The 24634-nt window shown below is 47.2% G+C and overlaps 1 protein-coding gene across 1 annotated transcript in view; it reads right to left on the bottom strand.

The window, feature by feature from the left end:
• Positions 1-19685, bottom strand: part of YAE1 (YAE1 maturation factor of ABCE1) — a 33453-nt gene extending 13768 nt beyond the window's left edge. The window contains exons 1-2 of the mRNA XM_029611824.1: positions 19211-19685; positions 5875-5996 (exon numbers count right to left, since the gene is read on the bottom strand). Coding sequence (XP_029467684.1) covers positions 5875-5996; positions 19211-19330 — 242 coding nt within the window. The 5' untranslated portion in view covers positions 19331-19685. The remainder of the gene's footprint in view (positions 1-5874; positions 5997-19210) is intronic.
• Positions 19686-24634: the final 4949 nt, after the last annotated feature.

The following is a 24634-nucleotide window of genomic DNA, read 5'->3' as shown; positions in this document are numbered from 1 at the left end:
TGATGTGGAGAACTTGCGCGCTTGGAGGAGTGTATCTATTACCGGCCCCGAGTATCCTCTTTTCTTCAGTCTAGCCCTCTCAATGGCCAGACCGTAAGAGAGAATTGAGCTGGATCCTCGTGGAGGATGGGACCTTGCCGCAGCAGGTCCCTGTGTGGAGGCAGGGGAAATGGAGTCCCTGCCAGTAGTCTTCTCATGTCTGCGTACCAGGGTCTTCTTGGCCAGTCCGGGGCCACTAGAAGAACTAGGCCTCTGTGCCGCTGAATCTTGTGTATAATGGCGCCCAGCAGGGGCCATGGAGGAAAGGCATATAGCAGGATCCCCTGAGGCCATGGCTGTACCAGGGCATCGATCCCCTGGGATAGAGGATCCCGCCTGCGGCTGAAATATCTGGATTCTTGAGCGTTGGACCTGTCCGCTAGTAGGCCCATGCCCGGCGTTCCCCCACTGATCCACAATCATTTGGAAAGCTGTGGGCGACAGCTGCCATTCCCCTAGATTTAGGCTTTCTCTGCTGAGGAAGTCTGCCGTGGTGTTGTCCTTCCCGGCGATGTGGATGGCGGAGATGTCCTGGAGATTTGCTTCCGCCCAAGTCATCAGGGGGGCTATTTCTAGGGATACCTGTTGGCTTCTGGTTCCGCCCTGTCGGTTGATGTATGTCACCGTGGTGGCATTGTCCGACATCACTCTGACCGCTCTGTTTCGAAGTCTGTGGGCAAATTGCAGGCACGCTAGCCTGACTGCCCGTGCCTCTAGTCGGTTGATGTTCCACCCCGACTCTTCTCTGTTCCACCGCCCTTGGGCGGTGAGTTCTTCGCAGTGTGCTCCCCATCCGTTCAGGCTGGCATCTGTAGAGAGCAGGGTCCAGGTTGGGGAGGACATTCTTGACCCCCGGCTCATGTGGCCGGGCTGCAACCACCATCGTATCTGATTCTGCACTCTGGCTGGTAGAGGTAGGTGTACGGTGTAGATCTGTGTTCGTGGGCTCCACCGAGATAGGAGGGCGCGTTGTAATGGTCTCATATGAGCCCGCGCCCATGGTATCACCTCCAGCGTGGATGCCATAAGGCCAAGGACCTGTAGGTAATCCCAAGCTGTGGGCCGGGTGGCACTCAGCAGGGCCTGCAGACTATTCCGGAGCTTTGCTCTCCTCTTGGCGGTCAGACTGATCTTGTCTTCCTGGGTGTCGAATCGGACTCCTAGGTATTCCAGCGACTGAGAAGGCTGTAGGGAACTCTTGTTCAAGTTTACTACCCATCCTAGGCTTTCCAGAAGAGATATAACTCTGTTGGTTGCCTGGTGGCTCTCCTCCGCGGACTTTGCCCTGATCAGCCAATCGTCCAGGTAGGGATGGACGAGGATTCCTTCCTTCCTGAGTGACACCGCCACTACTACTATGACCTTGGTAAAGGTTCGCGGCACGGTAGCTAACCCGAAGGGTAAAGCTCAGAACTGGAAGTGTTGATTCAGGACTTTGAAGCGTAAATAGCGCTGGTGATCCCGATGGATTGGGATATGCAAGTAGGCTTCCGACAGGTCTAGGGATGTGAGAAACTCCCCTGGCTGTACTGCATTCTTGACAGACCACAGGGTTTCCATGCGAAAGCTGGGGACCCGTAGGTGCCGGTTGACTGACTTGAGGTCCAGGACGGGCCTGAAAGTGCCCTCCTTCTTGGGTACTATGAAATAAATGGAATAATGCCAGAATTTTCCTCCCATGCAGGCACTGGGATTATGGCTTTTAGGGATAGAAGCCTCCGCAAGGTAACTTCTAGTGCCGCCCTCTTGAGGGGTGAACAAGGAGATTCCACAAACTTGTCCGGCGGGAGCTGAAGAAAGTCCAGGTAATACCTTTCTCGGACGATGGCGAGGACCCACTGGTCCGAGATAATCTCGACCCACCTGCGGTAGAAGAGGGTTAGCCTGCCCCCTATGGCTGCTACCCCCGGATGGGTCGGCTGATTGTCATTGTGAGGTGTGGCCGGGACCAGAGCCAGAGCCGGTTCTCCTCTTGTTGTGCTTAGTCCGAAAGGACTGGTTCCTGGCATGAGAACGAGGTGCTTGGTAGTGAGCCCTGTAAGGGTTGAAGCGCTGAGAGTTTCTACCTCTGGATGGCCTAGGAAAAGGGCGCTGGGCCCTCCTGGACCTGTCTTCTGGTAGACGGGGTAATGGAGAGGCGCCACATTTATTAGCCAATTTCTCAAGGTCGCTGCCGAACAAGAGGGATCCCTTAAAGGGCATTCTCGTGAGGCGAGTCTTGGAGGAGGAGTTGGCCGACCAATTACGTAGCCAGAGGTGTCTTCTGGCTGCCACTGAGGATGATACTCCTTTGGCTGCCGTACAAACTAGGTCGGAGGCAGCGTCAGTGAGGAACGAGAGGGCTGATTCCATTTCTTCTCCCAGGGTGTTGTTCCTGGCTTGTGATAAGCAGGAGCGCGTCACCACGGTGCAGCAGGTCACAATTCGTAGGGACATGGCTGCCACCTCAAAGGCTTGTTTCAGAATGGCGTCCATACGCCGGTCATGTGCATCCTTGAGGGCCGTTATAATTTGGAAAAACGCTCAGCGAGCGTAAGGTAGCTCCAAACAGCTTTGGAGACGGAAATTACTGAATTGCTGCACTTCCTGCGGGGTATATGTACCCGTGCTGACGTCAGATCCGTCTCCAACTGCTAGCACGAGCACACTATACCCACTTGTTTTGAGTCCATCTGCTACACGCTAGGAAAACAAGGATTCATGTTACTAAGAGATTAAAAGAGTGTCATGTTATTAGGTAGATAACAGGGGAAACAGAAGCTGACATTGCTAGGAAGATAGAGTCAGGGTGGAATACAACAGGGGAACAGGGAAAGGGCCAGAAGCACAGAGTACTCGGGGGATAGGATATAGGGTGGAGGCCATAAGCCAAAGGGAAGGGGACAATTAGGGTACAGCCTGCCTGCAATGCTGTGCCTGGATAGGGGAACATGAGGTAAAAATGAGAACTAGACCAGAATAATAAACATGGTGGGATTAGTGGATTGATACACATAAGTATCAATACACATAAGTACACATAAATGCAGATTTTATGTGATTTGGAATGATGCACTCTCTATCTGGGTACTCAAGCTAGGGTGAAAGTACATTGTAGAAATCTCATCTTTGTGTGACTTCCCTCACTCAAATTTACATCAAATCTTCACTGATGTGTACTGTGCTGTTCGTACATCTGACTGTGCATGGAAAACTGGCCCCAAAACCCACCAAAACCTCACCTCGAGTTTCTAGATGACCCTCTTATAGTGATATAAATAGTTGACTACTATGAGAGCCTTATAAAAAGTCTCTCTCTCGCTCTTCGTAAGCTGCAAAGTGAAAATATTGTGGGCACGATAAATTTAACGAGCGTTGCAGTAAAATACCTACAAAAAGCGCTAAAACAGCGTGTGTTGCATAACTAAACTCACCCTAACCATGCCCCCCCCCCTTTTTTTTGTTTTAATTGCGGGCATTATGCATGCAAAATTTATAACATTTTGATGAATCTAGGGGTTAGTTAGGAGATCTAATTATGCTAGGCAGGGTTATAAGGCACAAAAAGAATTTACAGAAGTTCTTGTTTCAAACGTTGCAGCAGATGCAGTTTGGCCCTTTTTTCTTCAATGGGTAAAGAAACCTTATGAGTCCCCAAGTGCCAAAGCAAAGATAAACAGTGGTTATGGCGGGACTTTCCTATTGGCAGAGGGACTAGACAGGGATGCCCTCTTTCCCCATTATTATTGGCCTTATTCTTAGAACCCTTTGCGACAAGGATCCGGTCCTCATCTTCCATTCAGGGGATACGTTTAGGGGAGTCTCATTTTAAATTATCCTTATTTGCAGACGATATAATGTTTACCCTTACTGATCCGAGGTCCTCTTGAGCTGGTGTCGAATCTAACTGAAGCTTTTTAGCAAGGTATCCAGTTTTAAAGTAAATCGGAACTTCTCAATATTAATTTACCGGCCCCTGAAGTATCTCTAATTAAGGAGCGCTTTCCATTTCGCTGGGCCAAGTCATCCCTTAAATATTTGGGCGTCCTTCTTGGTTCTCGTACTTCCGATTTATTTTCTCTTAATTATGCTCCCTTACTAGAATCTATCGGGAACGATCTAGATAAATGGGGAAGAGGCTTCTTCTCATGGTTTGGCCGCATCGCCATTGTGAAAACGAGCATACTCCCTTGATTTTTATATCTATTCTCCTCACTCCCGATTTTCCTCGCCTCAACCCTCCTGACGTGTGTGTGTCAGAAGAAAATTTTTTACTTCATTTGGAGACACCGCCCCCTTAGGGTAGCCCGCCGGGTTCTTTTTCAGCCGAAGATTTATGGGGAGCTTGACGTACCCAATCTCTCCTGGTATTTCGCAGCCTCTCAACTTAGGGAACTCCTAGACTTTGGTCCCAGGTCTCAGTGAAACAATGGGTGATGATTGAACAGGTGATCATTCGGGAGATGCCTTTGGGTGCACTGCCCTGGCAGCCACGGCTGTCATGGCGTCCGCTGTGGTGCTTACCATGGACAACACGTACTACTTTAAAGGTTTGGACCCAATGGCGAGTAAAATTGGTGGGTGACTACTCTTATTTTTACCAATCTTCTCTCTTTCACAATTTGATTTTCCCGGTGGGATATCAGTCGTGGCAGGTAGTTGGGATCACAGTTATTGGACCTCTGTTTAGGCAGGGTGGTTTTATGATGAAAGATTTGCTGGAACAAAACTTACCATCTGGAGCCTGTCAATTTTTTAGCTTTATAGAAAGTTGAATGCTTTACGGGGCAGCAGATCTTTGTTTGAAAGCTACTGCACTCACAGTGATTCGATACGTGTATAATCTCTAAAATATACGGGTTACTTAATGATACGGGTCAACATCCTCTCTCACATATTGATAGATGGGAGGAGGATCTAGGGCAGGCCCTAGGATCAAAAGCCTGGGAGAGTATTTTTGCAAGTGCCCATAAATGTTCTATCTCAGCTCGATTGCAGGAAAATTGTTATAAAATGTTGTTTCGCTGGCACCTTACTCCAGACAAATGACATAGATTTTCCCTAGGCGATCTAACCTCTGCTGGAGACATTGTGGAATGCCCGGGACCTACTTTCACATTTGGTGGCAGTGTGTATTAGAATTGTTTCTTTTGACAGGCAGGATTTGATTGGCTCGGTACTATTTTTGGTATCGCTTTCCCCCTCCCCCTGTCAGCTGAGTCTGTACTGCTCAATATTCCCATACCAGAGTTGAATAAGTATCAGCAGAATTTTTGTAGGCAGGCATTTATTGCAGCTCAGAGTGTTGTCACCGCCAACTGAAAAACTGAGAGAACACCTCCTCTCTCAGGGGTTTTTGGAAAGATTGCACCTTCATTGTCGCTCAGCCTCCCTAAAGGCGACCAAGAATAACCGTATGTCTTCCTTTTACTCAGTGTGGAAGCCCTTTTTAATTCATTGCTCATAAGTGGTGCCTGTGAAATGTAGGGCTTTGGTTTTCCAAGTGCAATTGCAGGGGGGAGATACTTTTTTGTCTTTGGGTTATTTGGGGTGTTAATCATTGTGTATTAACCCGTTAATCTTATGTTTATTTTTTTTGTCTTTTCTTATACGAAAATTGATGTAATGATACATATTGGTGTGAGAACTCTGTAGGGGGTGAAGGGAGGGGTGAATAGGGTGCAGTGTTTGTTTTTATTGTTTATCATTATATACTATTAGACATCATGTTTAATCATGGACGTCCTTGCACTGTGTTGTGTGTTCTATGAAAACTCAATAAACGATAATTACAAAAAAAAAATAAATTTACGGAAGTACCCTACTTTTTTCCCACAAATCTTAAAAAAGTCTCACCTAAGGATCCCACGCAGCTTTCCACTTCTGACAATCAGGTGTGCTCCTTCTTTGTAACCCTGGTTAAGGCCTTGCTGAAGTGAAACCCCTTTTCCAGCATCTACTCCATCTCGGTAGCCTTCCTGTAATTCAAACCGTAGAAGATGGAATTCATGCTCGTGTATCTTTTACATAGAACAACAAAATCTGCCATTAGCAGTTACTCTTTATACTTCTCACAAAGTCAAAACATCTCTAATTTCATGTTTTCATTTTCAACTGCTTCAACCACAGGTTTTTATTTTTTTTTTTTTTATTTTCTCACGTGCAAAGAGTGGGAAGTCTCAATCCGTTTCCACAGTTTGGACAGGCCTGGATTTGTCAATAGGCACACTAACCCCATGCCTAGGGCAGCAAAAATCTGAGGCAGCAGGCAGGCTGAAGATCTGAGGGCCTTTTTAGCTGTGCTTAATCTCACCCAGCAGAGAACAGCCCTCTGCTTCCTGATACAGCCCACAGGCAACAGAAGGAGAGGGGATAAACCAGTAACAGACATAGCAGAGAGCTGCTCTGGTCCCTAATCTGGCTCCTCCCTTCCTGTCATTCATGGACAGAAGGGGAGGGCATGAGCATGGAGCAGAGACAGCAAAGGGGTGATGAGATTAGGAGGGGCTGAGTGGGGGGATCATTGTGAGGTGAGGAAGGATCAGCTGGGGGCCTTTGTGTGTCTGTGTATGACAGGGAAGGCATTGGTGTTGGGAGTGTGAGTGGGTATGCCAGACTGGGTGAGAGGTTAGAGAGGGGATTGCAAGGGGCAGCAGAACCAGTGCATAGTAAGGAAACCCTTCCTCTTCCATCCTCACTCCAGATGCTCTCTCCCTTGATCTCAAATTCTATCCTCCTGATACTGGAACCCGGCTTCCTACCTCTCCCGGGAACCCACCCCAGCCCCTCCCAGTCCTGCGTCCACCATCCCAGATTCCTGATCTCCCCCATCACCAGTCCTCATTCCTTCCCTCTCATCCTGTCTCCTGTCTTCTCAACTTCGCCTCATCCCACTCCTGGTCCTCATCCTTTCCTGTCTACATCCCTGAGCTCTCCCCCTTGTACTGATATTTAAGATCTCTTTTCCTCATCCAATAAAAATAAAATAAATGATACAGCCAAAAAAGGGTTGAAAACTACTTTGATCTTTATAATGTAAAAATATAAAGATGGAATGTTTGTCAATAAACTTCAGAATCTACCCCCTGAGTTGATACAGGAAACTACGGGGCTATGCCTTAGAATTTCTATTTCCAGTTCTCCAAGCACAGTGTGAGGGAGGGAGAAAGGAAGGGTTGACAGCACCAATAGTGCCTAAGGGCAGTAAAATCCTAAATCCCTCACTGAATTTGGTACTAATTGGTATTGTCCTTTGCAGTCTGAGCAAAGCAGTCAAAGACTACACAGATCTAGTACCTGGTTTACTCTCTCACCCTGAGTGATGGTTCCTCCAGACAGGACCGACCTTGGTTTGGGGGGGGGGGGGGGGGAAGAGGTGAATTGTGGCAACCACCCTGGATCCTACACTTTGGGGGACCCAGCACTGCCGTGGTAGTCCTATCCCTAACACTAATTTCCTGTCAGCTTGGGGGTGGCACCATACATGTCAGTGTTCCAGGATCCCTCCCCCCAAGATCAGCTGAGGCACATTGGCAGGGCTGTGCAGGGAAACCCTTGCTGCACCTCTTCTGTGAATAAATGAATAACTAATTTCTGGTGCAGTTGATCTAGCACCTTTCATAAGCACTAAAAAATTCAGAAGAAATTATGTACATACACACACACACACACATTTATATCAGTTTTTTTTTAAGTGATGCATCTTTTGATACTCAGTTTTACTGATACAAATTTTTATGCAACAAATTCCTTTTAGGAGCTGCAGCAGCATAAGCAAATGGAATAATGCTAACCTTTACCAAATTCTCCTGATATCATGGTAATTAGAAAAGAGTTGGAAACCTTGGCGCGTCCAAGTCCCATTTCCCTGTCATCCTCTCACTCATTTGATCCCAGGCTTCTGTGCATGACTGGGCTTCAGATAGCTTGTGGAAAAATCAAAATATTTCCATTTTCAAATTATCTGAGGCCAAGTATAAAGTTTATCTAGATTGGGTATTTATGTGCGTTTCTGAAAGGGCTGCTTTAATTTAATTAACAGAGAAAGGGTGTAATGTCTCCCACCCTTCCCCTTCCCCACGCTAGGGTCTGCTTTTCTTTAAATAGTCATACACAGCTCTGATGTACTATTAAATTAATTGATTAATATTCTAAGTGATTAGGAATTCTCAACAATAAAAATACAGGTGGTTCCATAAAGCCAAATTGACATAATGACTTTTATTCAGTGCAATAATTGTGGATCTCTAGTCCAAAGGCAGACCATCTGGAAACTCAGAGCTTGTACCATCTGTCTGCGGTTCTCTGCACTATAAAAGGAGTTGGCTGACCTTAGAGAGGATTTGGCTAAAATTAAGGGAACCTTCATTAATACACAACATCCAGAAAATCTTCCACCACTCCTACAAAGGAGGCAAAAACAGAGAAATAAATGGGTCACAGTGGGGTGTGGTAGGTCAAGATCCATGACACCTTTTCAAATTACGGCCACACAAACTTTCTTCACAGCATTGGAAACAGACAAAACTCCACAAGGTACATATCAAGTGGTAGATGAGTTGAAAAACAAACAAACAACCCCCCCACCCCCGACATCTACTGTTCACAGAAACCCAAAAAGCACTCTTAAGAGACGCCAAAATAGAAAAATCCTTTTCCCAGGGGACTCCATTATTAAAAGGCATTAACTTGGAACAACCTTGGAAGGAAACATGTCAAAATGCCTATCGGGAATCCTCAGCTTGCCAAAATGCAAACCATTTTCCGTGGATAAGCAGGGCTGAATTAGGCCTGATACGTGGATGGTATCATCCTGCGGCACTAAATTGACCTCTCTTTTGCTCCACTGAGTATGTATGGGAATTCCCATGTGGGTGTTGCCTTGTGAGCCCCTTCAGTCTTTTTTGTCTGAGCACCAGCATGAACATGTACCTCTCTCTCTCTCTCTCTCTCTGTTTTTTTGTAAAAACTCAAAGATTTGTCTTTAAATGTTGCTTTCCTACCTCAGCAGTCCTCAAAAAGTACTTTTCAATGCCAAATCGTTAAAAAAAAAAAAAAAAAAAAAAAAAGGAAAAAGAAAAATTAAGAACCTATTTTTTCATCACAATGTCCAGAAAGAAGAAACCCGCAGTCAGTGGATTCAAGGACTGTGTTTGTGGTAGGAGAATGTCCTTATTGCTGGGTACGAATTCTGCTATTACTGCCTCAGACTGGACCAAGACTAGTACAATTGTTACAACTGCAGACAGATGTTTCTGCACACTATGAAATCCAGGGCCTGGAAAATGGAGGAACAGCATTGGAGAAGCCACAGACCGTCCTCATCCCGAAGCACAGCCTTGTCTACCTTTCCCGGAACTGAGTTCAACAGGAGCTCTTCAAAAGCATCTCCCCTATCTGTAGTACAGGCCAAATCCTCAGGGTTAGACCAGTCCTGACAGTATCTATCCCAGACCAGTCCTGACAGTATCTATCCCAGACCTGCCTCCAGGACCCCTATAGCAAATGTTGTATCTTTTTTCTACTGAAGATTCAACCTGTAGTGCTTTGTAAATGAATGCAAGGTAGCCCATGTGGCTGTCTTGCAGATTTACACAGGTGCTACCGACCTGCACCCTAGTGGAGTGCACCCTTTGGGACTGGCTTATCTCTCCATATTTAGCTTGAGGCTATTGCCTCCTTAATCCAGTGAGCAATGGATATCTTAGAGGCAGCTACACCCTTGCGAGCCCCCACAAACAATACAAAATATCTGATTTCAGATAATCATTTGTAACATTTGGGTACCTTAAAAGAGTCCTATGTACGTCCAGGAATCTGAGCTCTTTCTTCCAGCCCTACACACTTCGCTTTCCTGAATCCAGGTAAAGAGGCCACCTGATTCAGGTGGAATTCTGACATGACCTTCAACAAGAATATCACTGGTTAATTATGACTTTCTCCCTTGAAAAGGAAAGGTAGAGGACCCTGCAAGATAGCGCTTGTAATTCTGAGATTCTCCTTGCCGACTTTGCCACCAGCAGTAATGTCTTCAGGGTGAGATCTTTTATAGGGTCTTGCCTTAGAGGTTCAAATGATGCCTTTGCTAACACTCTCAGGACCAAGTTTAGGCCCCATGGTGGAACTAGTAGCCTCACAAAAGACGAATGTGCTTTGCTCCTCTCAAGAAATGGACTACATCCGGATTTGACACCAGAGAGGACTCTTCCCCCTAAATTGTCCCATGTAGCATCCAACGGCTACTATCTGGATAGTGAATTTATCGCTAGGCCCTTGTTTAGCCCGTCCTGGAGAAATTGTAAAATAACGTTTCTCTCTGCTTTGTGCAGTAGCAGTTTCTTCTAGTTACAGCGCCTTATAGAAGAACATGGGCCCAGCACATGTGCACATGTTGGGACTTACGTGAGTGGCCAGACCCTTTTGAAAAGCAGGAGCCAAGAATGGAGCGGAATTCAGCAACGTGGGAACTCCTTGCTAACTCGTCAAAGTGTAGGGCCAGCCAGCTTAAGTACAGCAGGTAGATGACGTCATCCGGAGGGGATGCCCCCGAGGTTTCTGCCATGGCCCTTGCGCGCATGCCTAGGTAATTCCCGAATCAAGATGACAGTCAGCAGTGCCCACGCCTCCCGGAACGCCAGGCAGGTCAGCGATGGATGGCAGAGACCGCCATTCGTCCAAGAAATGACAAGGCAGCAAAGAAAGAGGTGATGTGGTCGCAGCCGTCTGGGACCGAGGGTAACAAAAACATTCATTGTAATACAAGACATCCTACCTAATAAACGAAGGTTGACCGACGTGCCGCAAATGCGCAGTAGAGAGCAGCTCTACTGCGCATGTGCGGGCAAGGACGTCGGTCTCAGGAAAAAAAAACCCAACATGGCGGCGGCGGGTGGCGGCGGCCAGTAGTGAGGAGAGAGAGGGAGGGACTGAGTGAGAGGAAGGGAGGGAGTGGAAGGGATGGAGGGAGGGACTGTGAGAGGGAGGGAGGGACGGATTGAGTGAGGGGGGAGGGACTGAGTGGGAGGGAGGGAGGAGAGAGAGAGAGGGAGGGAGGGACTGAGTGAGAGGAAGGGAGGGAGTGGGAGGGATGGAGGGAGGGACTGAGTGAGAGGGAGGGACTGAGTGGGAGGGAGGGAGGGACTGATTGAGAGGGAGGGAGGAGTGGATGAGTGTGTGGGAGGGAGGTAGAGGGTGGGGAAGAGTGAGGGGAGAGGGAGAATGAGGGAGAGGTGAGAGACAGGGATGTGAGTAAGTGGAAGGGGAAGAGTGAGGGGAGAGGGAGAATGAGGAGAGGTGAGAGACAGGGATGTGAGTAAGTGGAAGGGTAAGAAGTTGTGGAGCAGAGAAAAGGGAGTGGAGGAGGGCTGAGGGAGAGGGGATGGGATTGAGAGAGGGTGGGGAGTGACTGAGGGAAGGGGAGAGAGGTGGGAGTGACTGAGGGAAGGGGAGGGAGGTGAGAGTCAGGGGAAGGAGGCAGTGGGAGACAGAGGGTGAGTAAGACTGAGTGGAGGGAAGGGGAGGAGTGAACGAGGGGAAGGGGGAGTGAGGGAGAAAAAGTGTAGAAGGGTGCTGTGTTAAATGTAATGTAGCCCGTTTTAACGGGCTTAACGGCTTGTTAAACATAAAACAATCAATGAAAATTAAAATAAAGTTAAATTTAATAATGGTAGGACTAAGTCAAGAGAAGGTTATCTGAAAATAGCCTTTAACTTTTTTCTAAAAAGCTTGATGTCTGTAATATCCGTAAGTTCACAAGGCAACTCATTCCAGAGGCTAGGGCTGATAAAAGGAAAAGCCATGTTATGGGTTATCTGAAGTTAAGCTATTTTAACAGTGGGTACCTGCAGAATGTTAAATATCAGCTGACCTTATAGCTCTAGTAGGAACATATCTGATTAGTCTACTGGCAATAGAGCTGGGTCCCTCCTCGTTCAGAGTTTTAAAAACTATGGTTATCAATTTGAATCTGATCCTTTGCTCAATGGGGAGCCAGTGAAGGTTTTTTTTTAGTACAGTTGTGTGCTCTGTAAAGACATGAGGCAACCAAACGGGCGGTGGCATTTTGCAAAAGCTGTAGCACCCATATTATGTGTTTTGGAAGGCCTATGTACAGCAAACTGCAGTAATCAGTGGTAGTCATGATAAAGGCTTGTACTTTACCAAGTAAAGTAATAAGTGCTTTAATGAACGTAACAAACATAACTTGTAAAGGGCAGTTTTAATAACAGCATTCGGTTGGGGTTTCATGCAAAAGGTGGAATCAGCTAAGAGGCGCCTAGAACCCTGATAGTTTCAGAGAAGACTATTGGTGTTCCCTCAATAATTAGATCTTGAAGCTGGAGTGGCATAGGGGTTTTTTTTGCTGATCCATAAGGCTTCAATCTTTTTTATATTCTATACAAGACTGTTTTGTCTCAGCCAAATGTTTACCACATGCAGACATTCATTTATTGAGTTGATAGAGAATGCCAGCTGTATGTTGTAAGCATACATTTTAAATTCATCTGTGTGAGTGCTCAAATGGTGCAGAGAGGAAGCATGTACAGGTTAAAGAGCATGGATTAGAGGGCTGATCCCTGCAGAATGCCTTCAAAAATTCTTATAGACCTGGTCCCCAGAGAGGAGGAGTTAGCAATCTGTTATGAATCTGGCTGCTGGATACTTCCGTTGAAGGAGGAGTTAACAATCTATTAGCGATCACCCCCCCAGGGGAAGCGGAGTTAGCTCTCTGTTACGGATCTTGCTAAGGAGTAGCAATCTTTTAGTGCTCTGCTCTAGCAGAGGGTAGGAGTAGCAACTGTTATGCTTTGTTCCTGTAGAAAGATGAACCAGCAACTTGTATGATTCCAACGGGGAGATAGCTATCTGATATGGATCAGCTTCCGCAGAGAGAGGAGTAATGGTCTGATGTGGGTTGGCTCCCACAGAGTGGTAGATGAATAATACCGCTCTATTAGTGTAGGAAGTAACACTTAGTAGAAATAGTGAATCCCTGGGCCGATGGCAGATGACAGCGCCCTCAAGTGGAGATCCTGAGAGGGACCACCGGCTAGGCTGGAGTATTGAGACAAACACAGATAGTTCTTTATTAGGCTGGAAGTAGAACCACCAGAGGTGGCAGTAGTGAGTTGATATGCCCGGTGGGGCTGAAGTCCCTCTGATACTGGAACTATGATCTCTGAGTTGCTGAGCTGTAAGGAGAGACTATAGGTAGTGAGTAGACAGGGTATGCTGGGCATAACCAGTGGTAGATGATACATTCACAATTGTAGATCTCTGTAGTGTCTTCTTTATGCAACAGAGAGTTCAATATACAGGAACAGGAGCCGCATGCGAGTACTGGTTTCTATAGGCAGTCTGAAATAGAACTAACAATTACTGTGTATGGGATGGCTTCTGGAATAGAAGAGAGGCTAGAAGAGATATAGGAACGTAGGCCCTCGTGGAGTGAGTACCGATTCCTATCTGTTAATCTGTAATAGTAATCCATAAGATATAGGTATGCGATATCTTCTGAGGAAGAAGATAGTATGAGAAAGGAATTAGGAACATAGGCCCTCGTGGAGCGAGTACTGATTCCTATCTTCAATGGTAACTCACGATCTCCGTACCTGCGATAACGTCTTAGACTGAAGGGAGCCTAAATTTAGGAACAATGGCCCTCGTGGAGCGAGTACCGGTTCCTGTCTGTAATAGGACTCAATGTTTTCACGTCTGCGATCGCTTCCAGGCAGTAGGAGTCTTCTGAGTCTTCGGGATCGTAGGCCCTCGAGGAGTGAGTACCGGATCCCGTCCAACAATCTGCAATCAAGAATAGAGAGAGCGGAGCCCCCAAGGAGCGGGTACTCCTGGTAAGTTTGAAAAAGCCGAGCAGTGGAGAAGAATTCCCCTTGCTGACTCGGAACGTAGTTACAAGTAGCGTGGACTGCCGAAGCAAGTCTCGATGGAGTTCCTTGCTAACTTGCTTGTAATTAGCAAACAAAGACCTTTTAAATTGAAAACAGGTGACGTTAATACGGAGGGATGCCCCCGAGGTTCGCGCCCTTGCTGGTACAAAGTCTGGAGCTCGCGTGCCCTTACGTCATCAGGAACATGGCGGATCTGTAGCATCAAGCCAGCCCGGGGACACCGGGACCAAGAGGCGGGGAGAAGCTGCGGCTGCATCTGTCAAATTTGCAGATGACACAAAATTGTGCAGAGTAGTTAAATCACAAGCAGATTGTGATAAATTGCAGGAAGACCTTGTGAGACTGGAAAATTGGGCATCCAAATGGCAGATGAAATTTAATGTGGATAAGTGCAAGGTGATGCATATAGGGAAAAATAACCCATGCTATAATTACACGATGTTGGGTTCCATATTAGGTGCTACAACCCAAGAAAGAGATCTAGGTGTCATAGTGGATAACACATTGAAATCGTCGGTTCAGTGTGCTGCGGCAGTCAAAAAAGCAAACAGAATGTTGGGAATTATTAGAAAAGGAATGATGAATAAAACGGAAAATGTCATAATGCCTCTGTATCGCTCCATGGTGAGACCGCACCTTGAATACTGTGTACAATTCTGGTCGCCGCATCTCAAAAAAGATATAATTGCGATGGAGAAGGTACAGAGAAGGGCTACCAAAATGATAAGGGGAATGGAACAACTCCCCTATGAGGAAAGACTAAAGAGGTTAGGACTTTTCAGCTTGGAGAAGAGACGACTGAGGGGGGATATGATAGAGGTGTTTAAAATCATGAGAGGTCTAGAACGGGTAGATGTGAATCGGTTATTTACTCTTTCGGATAGTAGAAGGACTAGGGGACACTCCATGAAGTTAGCATGGGGCACATTTAAAACTAATCGGAGAAAGTTCTTTTTTACTCAACGCACAATTAAACTCTGGAATTTGTTGCCAGAGAATATGGTTCGTGCAGTTAGTATAGCTGTGTTTAAAAAAGGATTGGATAAGTTCTTGGAGGAGAAGTCCATTACCTGCTATTAAGTTCACTTAGAGAATAGCCACTGCCATTAGCAATGGTTACATGGAATAGACTTAGTTTTTGGGTACTTGCCAGGTTCTTATGTCCTGGATTGGCCACTGTTGGAAACAGGATGCTGGGCTTGATGGACCCTTGGTCTGACCCAGTATGGCATTTTCTTATGTTCTTATGTTCTTATGTCCGTCTGAGCCGAGGGGAATTGCCACAAAGGTAGAGAGGGTGGAGCGAGGGCGGAAATAGGCACGAACGCAACAAAAATAGGTTTCTATGAGGATCTTTCATTGCCTGTCTTGACTTGAAATTCACAATGTGTTAGCACTGAAACCAATGGAGGACTTCATTTTTCCTACCAAGTAAAGATAATCTTTTCAACAGTATTGAATGCTCAACACAATCGAAAGTGGCAGAGAGATCCAATGATCTCTCTCTCGTGCGCATGCCTCACCGAAGCCCTCACACGGCTCCATTTCTTCCCGGCGCCGCTCTGCACTGACCGACGTGCTCTCTCGCCCGCGCATGCGCGGTAGAGTTGCTCTCTACTGCGCATTTGCGGGCCGTCGGTCAGAGCCCATTTATATTGTAGATTCGACACTACATTATGAAGTAATCCGCTGAGATTTGTGGATCAGTGGAATACAAATTATTTAAATAAATAAGTAAGTAAATTCCCCTTCAGCCTGTCAGCTTCACTAAGGGTATTCACCAAAGGCCTAGCAGTAGTACCAGCACATCTGCGACAAGGCATCAGTCTTCCTATACCTGGACGACTGGATTGTGATGGTGATTTCCCAGGAAGGTGTGCTAACCTCCCTGAAAAAAATCAATACAACTACTTCAATTGTTAGGATTTCTGATGAATTTCAAGAAATCTTCTCTAATTACGTGCCATAAAATTCATTGGAGCCTGAATAGACTCTCTCCAAGGTAGAGCTTACCTTCCAACAGATCAAGCAGATCCCTACTGTTGAACCAAGATTAGTCATCAGCCACAGATGTAAGAGTTGTTCTGGCCATGTGGCAGCAGAAAAACATGCCCTTACAATATTTGCAGTGGGGCCTTTGTTCTCACTCAACCTTTGACAACACAGTGCAGATTTTGAAATAAATTAAGGGATAGATTTTAAAAGGAGCAGACTGGGAGGGAACTTCCCTATCCCTCACCTAACCTTCCTTCCCTTTCCCCTTTCCCCTTTCCACCCCAACCCCTACCTAGCTACCCAAAAACATTTTATTTTTCTACTTACTGCTCCTCCTGAGCAGAAGTCATTTCCACGTGCCAGCCAGCTGCTGGAGCACGCTTCCCCGGGACAGCAGCTAATATTCGCTGTCCCAGCCGATCCCCACCCCGCCCCTTTTTCAGGGCCCAGCACTTGTGCACATGTTGGGACTTATGCTAGTGGCCAGACCCTTTTGAAAAGCAGGGGCCAGCCATGCACAGCCCTTTGAAAATTCGCTCTTAATTATGCTGGTGGCTAGAGCCCTTCGTTCTTCATGAAGAAGCACCCCTTCGGCTATCTCCTCAGCAAGTAACAGTGGCAACAAATGCCTCCAAGAAAGGTTGGGGAGCCCCCACAGGCCCCTTTTGAACCCTTTCTATGACTCTTGGTCACTCATAGAAAAACAATTATAAATCAACCTCCTAGAATTTAGAGTGATCAGTTTACACAAAGACAACCTTCAACTCACTTCCTTCAAAGAAAGAGCATTCACATTCAAACTGACAATCAAATAGTCATGTTCTATGTGAACGACGACGCATGGGGTCAGATTCTTTGCCAAGAAGAGATAAAATAAGGGAATGGGTTTGCAGACGTCGAGCCATCCTGCAAGTGACTTACCTCCCAGGGATCTCCAATCTATTGGCAGAATGCCTCAGCAGAACATTTTGACCACACAAATTGTCTCTACAGCAATCAAATGCCAACAAACTATTTGCATCTAAGCAAAACAGGAAGCTGGAAAAGTTTTGCTCCATTCTTCTCAGTTAACTTAGCTTTTCAGTATGCTTTTCTGCTCGATTGGAATGCAGATCTCATGTACACTTTTCCACAGATAACGCTGAAAACTTTTTGTACCATTCTTGCTATCAAAGACTGAACCCGACTGATCCGCATAGCTCCAACATGGCCCAAACAAGTTTAGTTCTAGTACAATTGTCCAGCAGCCTTGGCTCACTACAAGAGAAGAACTCAGCCTCATCGTCAAGTTTCACAGCTCTTTGGGGGTCATTTATCAAAATGCGATAAGGCATTTTCACATGCATTAAGGGGTTATTGCATGCGAAAAGCCCCGTTAACGCAGGGGCGGAGAGTGGGCTGGGTTAGCCTGTCTGCGAAGAGCTATCGCACAGCCATAACGCCGATTTTAACAACACCTCTTTGGATTGCGTTAGGCTGTGCGATCCATTGAAGGTGAGAGAGAGAGAGACTGGCCATAATGTCATCCCCATTGGTAGGTATTTGTATCCCTATGGTAGGCCCACCTAGTAACTCGAGGTGGGGTTTAGGTATGAGTGTAGGGGCCACTTTCACATTCTACGTGACACGTACGAACAGAACAGTGGTCTCTTGTGAAGATCTGATGGCCTTCGGAGTGAGGAAACTCACTCCAAGATGAGATTTGGGCAATGTGCTCGCCACCTAGCTTGATGTTACCCAGGTAGAGAGTCCATCAAGCTAGGTTGAGAGAACACTGCACAAATCTCCGAAGGCTATCAGATCTTCACAAGAGACCACTGTTCTGTTCGTATGTGTCACAAAGAATGTGAAAGTGGCCCCTAACCCCCTACACTCATACCTAAACCCCATCTCGAGTTACTAGGTGGGCCTAACATAGGGATACAAATACCTACATATGGGGATGACATTATGGCTAGGCTCTCCCTCTCAAAAATGGTCCACCCAGTGGTCATATGCAGGAAATACAACAGGTCTGACACCTATTGCAAATTCTGATAATGTTATCGCAATGTGCACTAACTTAGCTCTTCTCATAGGTAATTAGTGCAAATTGCGATAAACTGAATTTTTGCATAAACCACGCCCCTTTTGCTATCGCATGCGGTACTTACCGCATTTTGATAAATCCAGGCCTTTGTCTCTTACGATCCTAACAGACTAGGCATACAAGTAGCCAAACATTGTGCAACTGGCTAGCATACTGCATCGCATATGGTTACACCTGAGCAGGCTTACAGATCACAGATACCATCAAAGCTTATCAAGTCAGAGCCATAGCTGCTTCAGTGGTTCATTTGCAAGCAGTACCACTTGAAGATAAATGCAAAGCTGCAACATAGTTGTCAGTACACATCTGTGTGTCCCACTACAGTGTGGACCAACTAGAGTGACAGTAAATTCAGACAAGCAGATTTGTCTAACCTGTTCACCCAGTTGTCTGCTTTCCATGATGGTGGAAGCTGCCACCCTCAGCTTGGGACTCCCCCATGTGTTATGGCTAATTCAGCCCTGGTTATTGATGGAAAAAGCAAGTTTGCTTACCCGTAAACGGTGTTTTCTGTAGCTAGCAGGATGAATTAGCTATGCTAACTACTGGCCCGCCTCTCTGAACAGTTGATTATTTAGCTAGGTTAGCTCTAAACTCAATTGAGGGGGCTCATGAGCCAACACACCTGCAGGTATTCCCGCACATGCTCAGCAGACCAAAAGCTCTACTAGCTGAGAAGTCCATTCAGGACCACTGGATGTCATCACCCAAATAATGGCTAATTCATCCTGCTAGCTAGGGAAAATACCATTTCCGGTAAGCAAACTTGCTGATTCTTGTTTTAATTTCCAATGGACCTGCATATTAGCTTACTGCATCAGGAGCTAACTTACTTTAGTACATACATGAAAAAAAAATGTGCAAAGCATAGCACACATTTTTTACTCTTGTTTTATTATGTCGGGTTCTGTGCAAACTGCCAGGCAGAAACCCATGGACCTCCCCCATTGGGCAGAAGCTTAATAGTGAAGCTCCCAACTCCAGATTAACACAAACAAGTCCGGTTTTTAAGAGAGCCAAACTGAGTAAATGATATCCAATACTGACTTCGCCTTCACACACATTCCCAGAAACTCCCGAAAGGCCCGGACCCGCCTTTGTATTTGTATCTTGGCGGGAGGGCGCGCGGCGCGGGCGCTCGACGTTACGACGAGTGACGCCGGGGGGAGGGGAGGAGGGTGGGGCCGCCGGCATTCATCACCTTCACGCGCTGCTCCATAACGCTCTTCCACTCGCGGTGCGCGAGCTGCAGCTCGTTCGCCTCCTCGTCGAACACCTCGTCACTGCACGCGCCGACCCCGGCCGCTCGCGCCCACGCCATGCAGGCAGCGGAGGGAGAGCCGCTCGGAGCGCCGGGAGCGAGCTTAGTGGCCTGGCAGGGAGAATCCAGGAATAGTCATACTTGAACGGCAGCGGCAAAGATGAGCTTAATTGTTCACGTCAATGTAAACTGCTCTGGCTGCCTGCACTCAAGAGGCTGAGCCTGAGCGAGTCCGCCGCCTGGGAAAGGGGGTGGAACTTGCTCGCGTTCCCCAGCCAAGTGTCAACTTTCGCTTCCTGCTTCTGCCAGTAGCCAATCAGATGAGCTTGTGCCAATCCTTCGACCCCCCCTCCCTCCTGGGGGAGGAGTCGGGGCTTGCGCTTGGTCCCACGTCTAGCGTTGACTTCCGCTTCTTGCTCTTGCCTACTACCAATCCACTGAGCTTGTGAGACTCGTGTGCTCCGCCTCCTGCATCCCGTCCTTTGGTGTGGGTGAGGAGGGATGGAGTTGAGTTCTTTCTCTGCAGGAGTGCTGGCAGATCGGGTTGCTTTCTTTTCTGTTGGGCTATAAAAATTGTTTGCAGGTTGGGCTATGTATCAGCATTCTTCTTTCCATGCTACTGGTGTGTTTTCTCTTTACCTCAGGACTTGGTGCAACAGCCTGCAGTGAGCAGTCAAAAGTAGCAGGAGCTATCTGTGGCAGAGAGGGAGGGAAGGAAAGTCGTAGACAGCTACAAGTATGGGGACAAGGGGGAGATTTTATTTTCTCACCTAGTGGGCCGATATAGTACAGTGTGCTCTGGTGGAGCGCACTGTACTATATCGGCGGTGCCAAGCCGCACATTTTACTTTCAGAAATTGCCTGCCCAAAGGCTGGCATTAGATTCAGCCAGCACCGGGAAAGTGTACAGAAAAGCAGTAAAAACTGCTTTTCTGTACACCCTCCGACTTAATATCATAGTGATATTAAGTCGGAGGCCCCAAAAGTAAAAAAAAAATTTAAAATCTGCCCACGGGTCGGAAGACGGACGCTCAATTTAGCCGGTGTCCGTTTTCCGAACCCGTGGCTGTCAGCGGGCTCGAGAACAGACGCTGGAAAAATTGAGCGTCAGCTGTCAAACCCGCTGACAGCCGCTGCTCCTGTCAAAAAGTAGGTGCTAGGGATGCGCTAATGTCCCTAGCGCCTTTTTTTACTGCAAGCCCTCATTTGCATCTTCTCCCCCCCCTGAATCGCGCCCACAGGAGAGTGGCCGCTTGCCCACTCTCTCACAACTTTTACTGAATCGACCTAGTCAGGCTTGAGGTTTAGCCTGCTGGTGGAGGGAGAAGAGAGAGAGAATGGTTCTGTTGGATAAGAGGAGGGAAGAGAGCGGAGAAGGTTGAGGGGTAGAGAAAGTGGAATGCTGAAAACATGGGAAAGGGGTAGGAGAGAATATTAGACGATGGATACTGATGCTGGAGAGTTTGGGGGCAGAGACGATATAGAGAGGGAGCAGGAGGGAAGAGTGAGGTGAAAGGTTGTGAATAAGAGAGAGGGGCAGGGCTGGAAGAGAGAGGGGAGTATGGGGTAGGGGGCAGAGAAGAGCATAGACTGAATAGTGGATGCACCTACTTAAGTCTTGCCCATGAGCAGTGCAGAGGAAGAGTTTTTAAAATTACCCACCCTCTATATGCAGAGTAAAGAGGATCTCTTGTGGGTGGGATTGGGGGTAGAATTAGCATTTTATGTGCATACTTTTTGCATTTTTAAAAGCATGTGTGTTATTTTTCCCAAATAAACTACTTGCACATATTAGCAGGTTACCCCAGTATACACATAAGCACAGGAAGTTACACCCACTCGGGAGCAGATTTAACTTTCTGCATGAACATTTATGTGCATACATTTGAAAATCATAAATAAGCATGGGAATGTTTTCCTACCCTGAGTCTGCCCTCCCAACACAGAGGTCATAGTTTGGCCTAGCTAGTGCCATCTGGCTTGTCGGCCCTCCCCTGCGGACTCCATCCTAGTGCTCACATGTGGATGAGAGTGCCACAAGTGTGATGCATGCAGGTATCGATAGTCTTGGTTTTGCTCGGAAACATTATAGGGAAATCAGAAGAAACCCCAGCATGTAATGGGTTCTAACAAGGACAGGATTTACCTGTCCTGAAAATTGTAGCCAGTTGGCAACCCTTTTTCTGACATCAGCGTGCTGTAGTAGCATGCTTTCCCTTACAGCCATGGGTAAAGGACCTGCGCTACCTGGTGCCATTCCCACAATGCGCACAGGTCCTTCCATACCTCTTGGTGGTTGCATGCACCCAGACACACATGCACTGTGCTACACCTACCTATGCAATTTGTAAATGATGATGTGCAGAAGGTGAGGGCCTTGGCCGTTGTGATGTCATGTCGGTTCGGTTAACTTCTCGGCAAGCCTACACCAGGCAGGATTGAGAATCAGATGGTGTCCTGCCTTCTCTTGTATTTTCCTATAAGCTCGGCGATGTCACTGTTACTGTATAGTTTCTAATGACTCTTAAGAGCACACACATCTCTCCTGAGCAAAGGTTGACATAATAGAAGCCACCAGTTAGATGTGTTTGAATCTCCTGCCTTCGAATCACCTGTCACAGCTAGCCTTACAGAGATATTGAGATGTCTGGATGATGCAAGGCCCTTGACCATTATAGCTCACTGATAGTCATGTGGTGCAGCTGTATATATATATATATATATATATATATATATATATATATATACCCAGAAAATATGCAGAGTATTTTGCTTTGAGCAATAGCTAGAATCTATTACAGTCCTGAGTACTCCTGCGCCAAACAGTCTGCTGATAGTTCCATTTGCAGCGTCACTCCACACATTTCCATGGTTTAATGGGTGCAGGCCCTTGCTCATCCACATGCCTGTCATGACTTGTGGGGAATCAGGAAGAGCTGCTGTCCTCTACGCTGAGCCTCATGTGGTGTAAGTCACTTTTACAGTTAGTGGTGAGAAGGGCAGGTGTGCTCCTATACTCTCAATGATCTGCTCTGTGTAAAGCTTTTAAGGCTGGAGAAACAGTTGTCAGCTGATGACTTCATGAGCCTACAAGCTGTCTCCATAGTACACGGCACACATAGCTGAATGTATAGACTTACTGCTCCCAGAGGTCTCATATAGTAGCCATGTAGGCTGATGGTCTTTCTGTGTAGGACTCCTGCCACACTCGCATTTACAGGCACCTTTACCCTTGAGGGGCCCATGTCAGTACCTCTGACAGATGTGATTTATGTGGTCAGGTATTCATAATCAGTACTGAGGATGGACTAGCAATACCTCATTAGCAGTTATGGACGAGCTGCCACACACATCAATTTTGTTTGATGACAAACATTCCAGGAACATATGCATTGCCCATGTGTAGGTGCACAAAGTGCTGCAGGTAGTCCTTACTCAAAAGGTAAGTGTGTCAGTGTTTGACTCGGTGAGTGACATGCTGTGTTACTCTCTGTCAATCTCCGTCTCTGAGGGTGATGTTGCACTAGGAGGTCCCTCCCTTACCACAGCAATCCATACCCCAGAGCAGGCAGTGTGTGTGCATTCATTTTGCACACACTGCTTTTGAGCAGCAGGGATCGAGTGCTTCCACTCTTGAGAAGGAGAGCCTCTGAGAGTAGACCGTATGGCCTGAAGTAAGCATGGCCTCAGGCCTTGTACTCTAAAGTTTCCCCTAGTCCGCTCGCTGTTTATACCTAGCATTGAGAGAGGGTTGGAGGTGTGAAACTTGCCGGCATCACACATCAGATATGCAGCCTTACAAGTGTGCATATTAGTTGACATTTGCCTGTAATGTATACTGTGCAACCACCTGATTTATATATGTGAATCCAAGGTAGTCAAGGATCTTGCCTTCCGGAATGATAGATCCTAGGGAGCTCTCAGCCAGTGGAGATGGCACAGCGTGCTTCAGGCCAGGGTGAGCTAGGTAAGTGCAAAAACAATCCAAAGTCAAGGCAGGCAGAGCAGGTCCAGGGGCAATCCAAAGTCAAAGGCAGGCGGCAGGCAAACAGGTCCAGAGGCAATCCGAGGTCAGAATCAGACAGGAACCAGAAGTCACTCACAGGAGCACCAGCACAAGCAAGCCTGAGCCGAGGCAATGCTGTGCTGGGCTCAGTCCTTTAAATACCTGAAGTTCCCGCGTAAACGCGGGGACTTCCGGGTTAAAGTCCGACGCGCCATGGGGGGGCGGAACTAGTGACTGAATCGCGTCGGCCCGCGCTGCTGCCCGAGAACGTCACCGAAGGAACCCGGAACCTGACATCCTTGCTGCCCCAGCTCGTCCGAGCTAACACCACCTAGTACTTGGAGTGGGCCTAATAGTCCAGTTATTTGGAGGTGTGCAGGTTACCCAGAACTTAAGCTGTCACTGAGGCTTGCCACTCTAGGGAGGGAGGAAGTGGGTGTTAAGAAGCTCTCCACTGAATGTGGGCATGCTGGGATAGCAGAAACGTGGAGTTGCAAGGACCACCTAATGGCATCAATGTTGGCCTGATTTAGATAAATGGTTTGGATGTGAGTTTAGTGGCAGCATGTAGTAAGATACCTGGTGCAGGGGGTTGTGTGTATGTTGGTTTGGTTGGTGGGTGCCCGAGTCCTAGTGGCAGTTCTATTTGAGAGTCTCTTTTTCCAGTCAGTGGTCTCCTTAGCCTCCTCTCTGTTGATCATATCATGTACAATAGACATAGAAGCTGCCACCCCAGGCCACATCACTAGACACTCACTTTGTCCTCTGTATATGCTGGCAGGGTAGGACTACCTTCTTTCTACCATATGAAGGACAATAGCTTTCCTGTGCATACATAGAAGTGGTGCGGCAATATCTGCTGTAGAATCTAGGGGACAGGTTTTGCTTAGCACTTTCGGCACTTAACTTGTACACTAACCGACCTTTCCCTTCAACATTGCTATGTACTTGGTGACTTTTGGAACAGAGTGTCAGCTGCTGTGTGACAACTAGGGAGAGGGAGTGAGGGAGTAGTGTCTTGTCAAGAATGTCTACAGGCAAAGTGCAGAGGGTCTAGAGGGCTGCTACTGCTGTTTGGAACCAGGCAAACTTCCACAGACTGACTGCGATCCCTGTAGAAGGCTGCCTTTGGGATCTGGATGGTACCTGTAAGGTCATCCTTACCTTACATATATTATACAGTTCCCAAGCCATGCCAGGGGACAGCCTAAGGGCCAAGGCAGCAGAGTTCAAGTGAAGGCCCCAGACAGTCCTTGTTGAAAGAGTGCACTCAAGGGGACAGCCTAAGGGCTAAGGCTGCAGAATTCAAGTGAAGGCAGCAGGACCAGGACCAAAGAGTGCAGCATGGAGGCAGAAGG

Source organism: Rhinatrema bivittatum, chromosome 1 (genome assembly GCF_901001135.1).
Source record: "Rhinatrema bivittatum chromosome 1, aRhiBiv1.1, whole genome shotgun sequence".
NCBI lineage: Eukaryota > Metazoa > Chordata > Amphibia > Gymnophiona > Rhinatrematidae > Rhinatrema > Rhinatrema bivittatum.
Note: the sequence above shows the minus strand (reverse complement) of the source record. Positions and strands in the feature narration are given on the sequence as shown.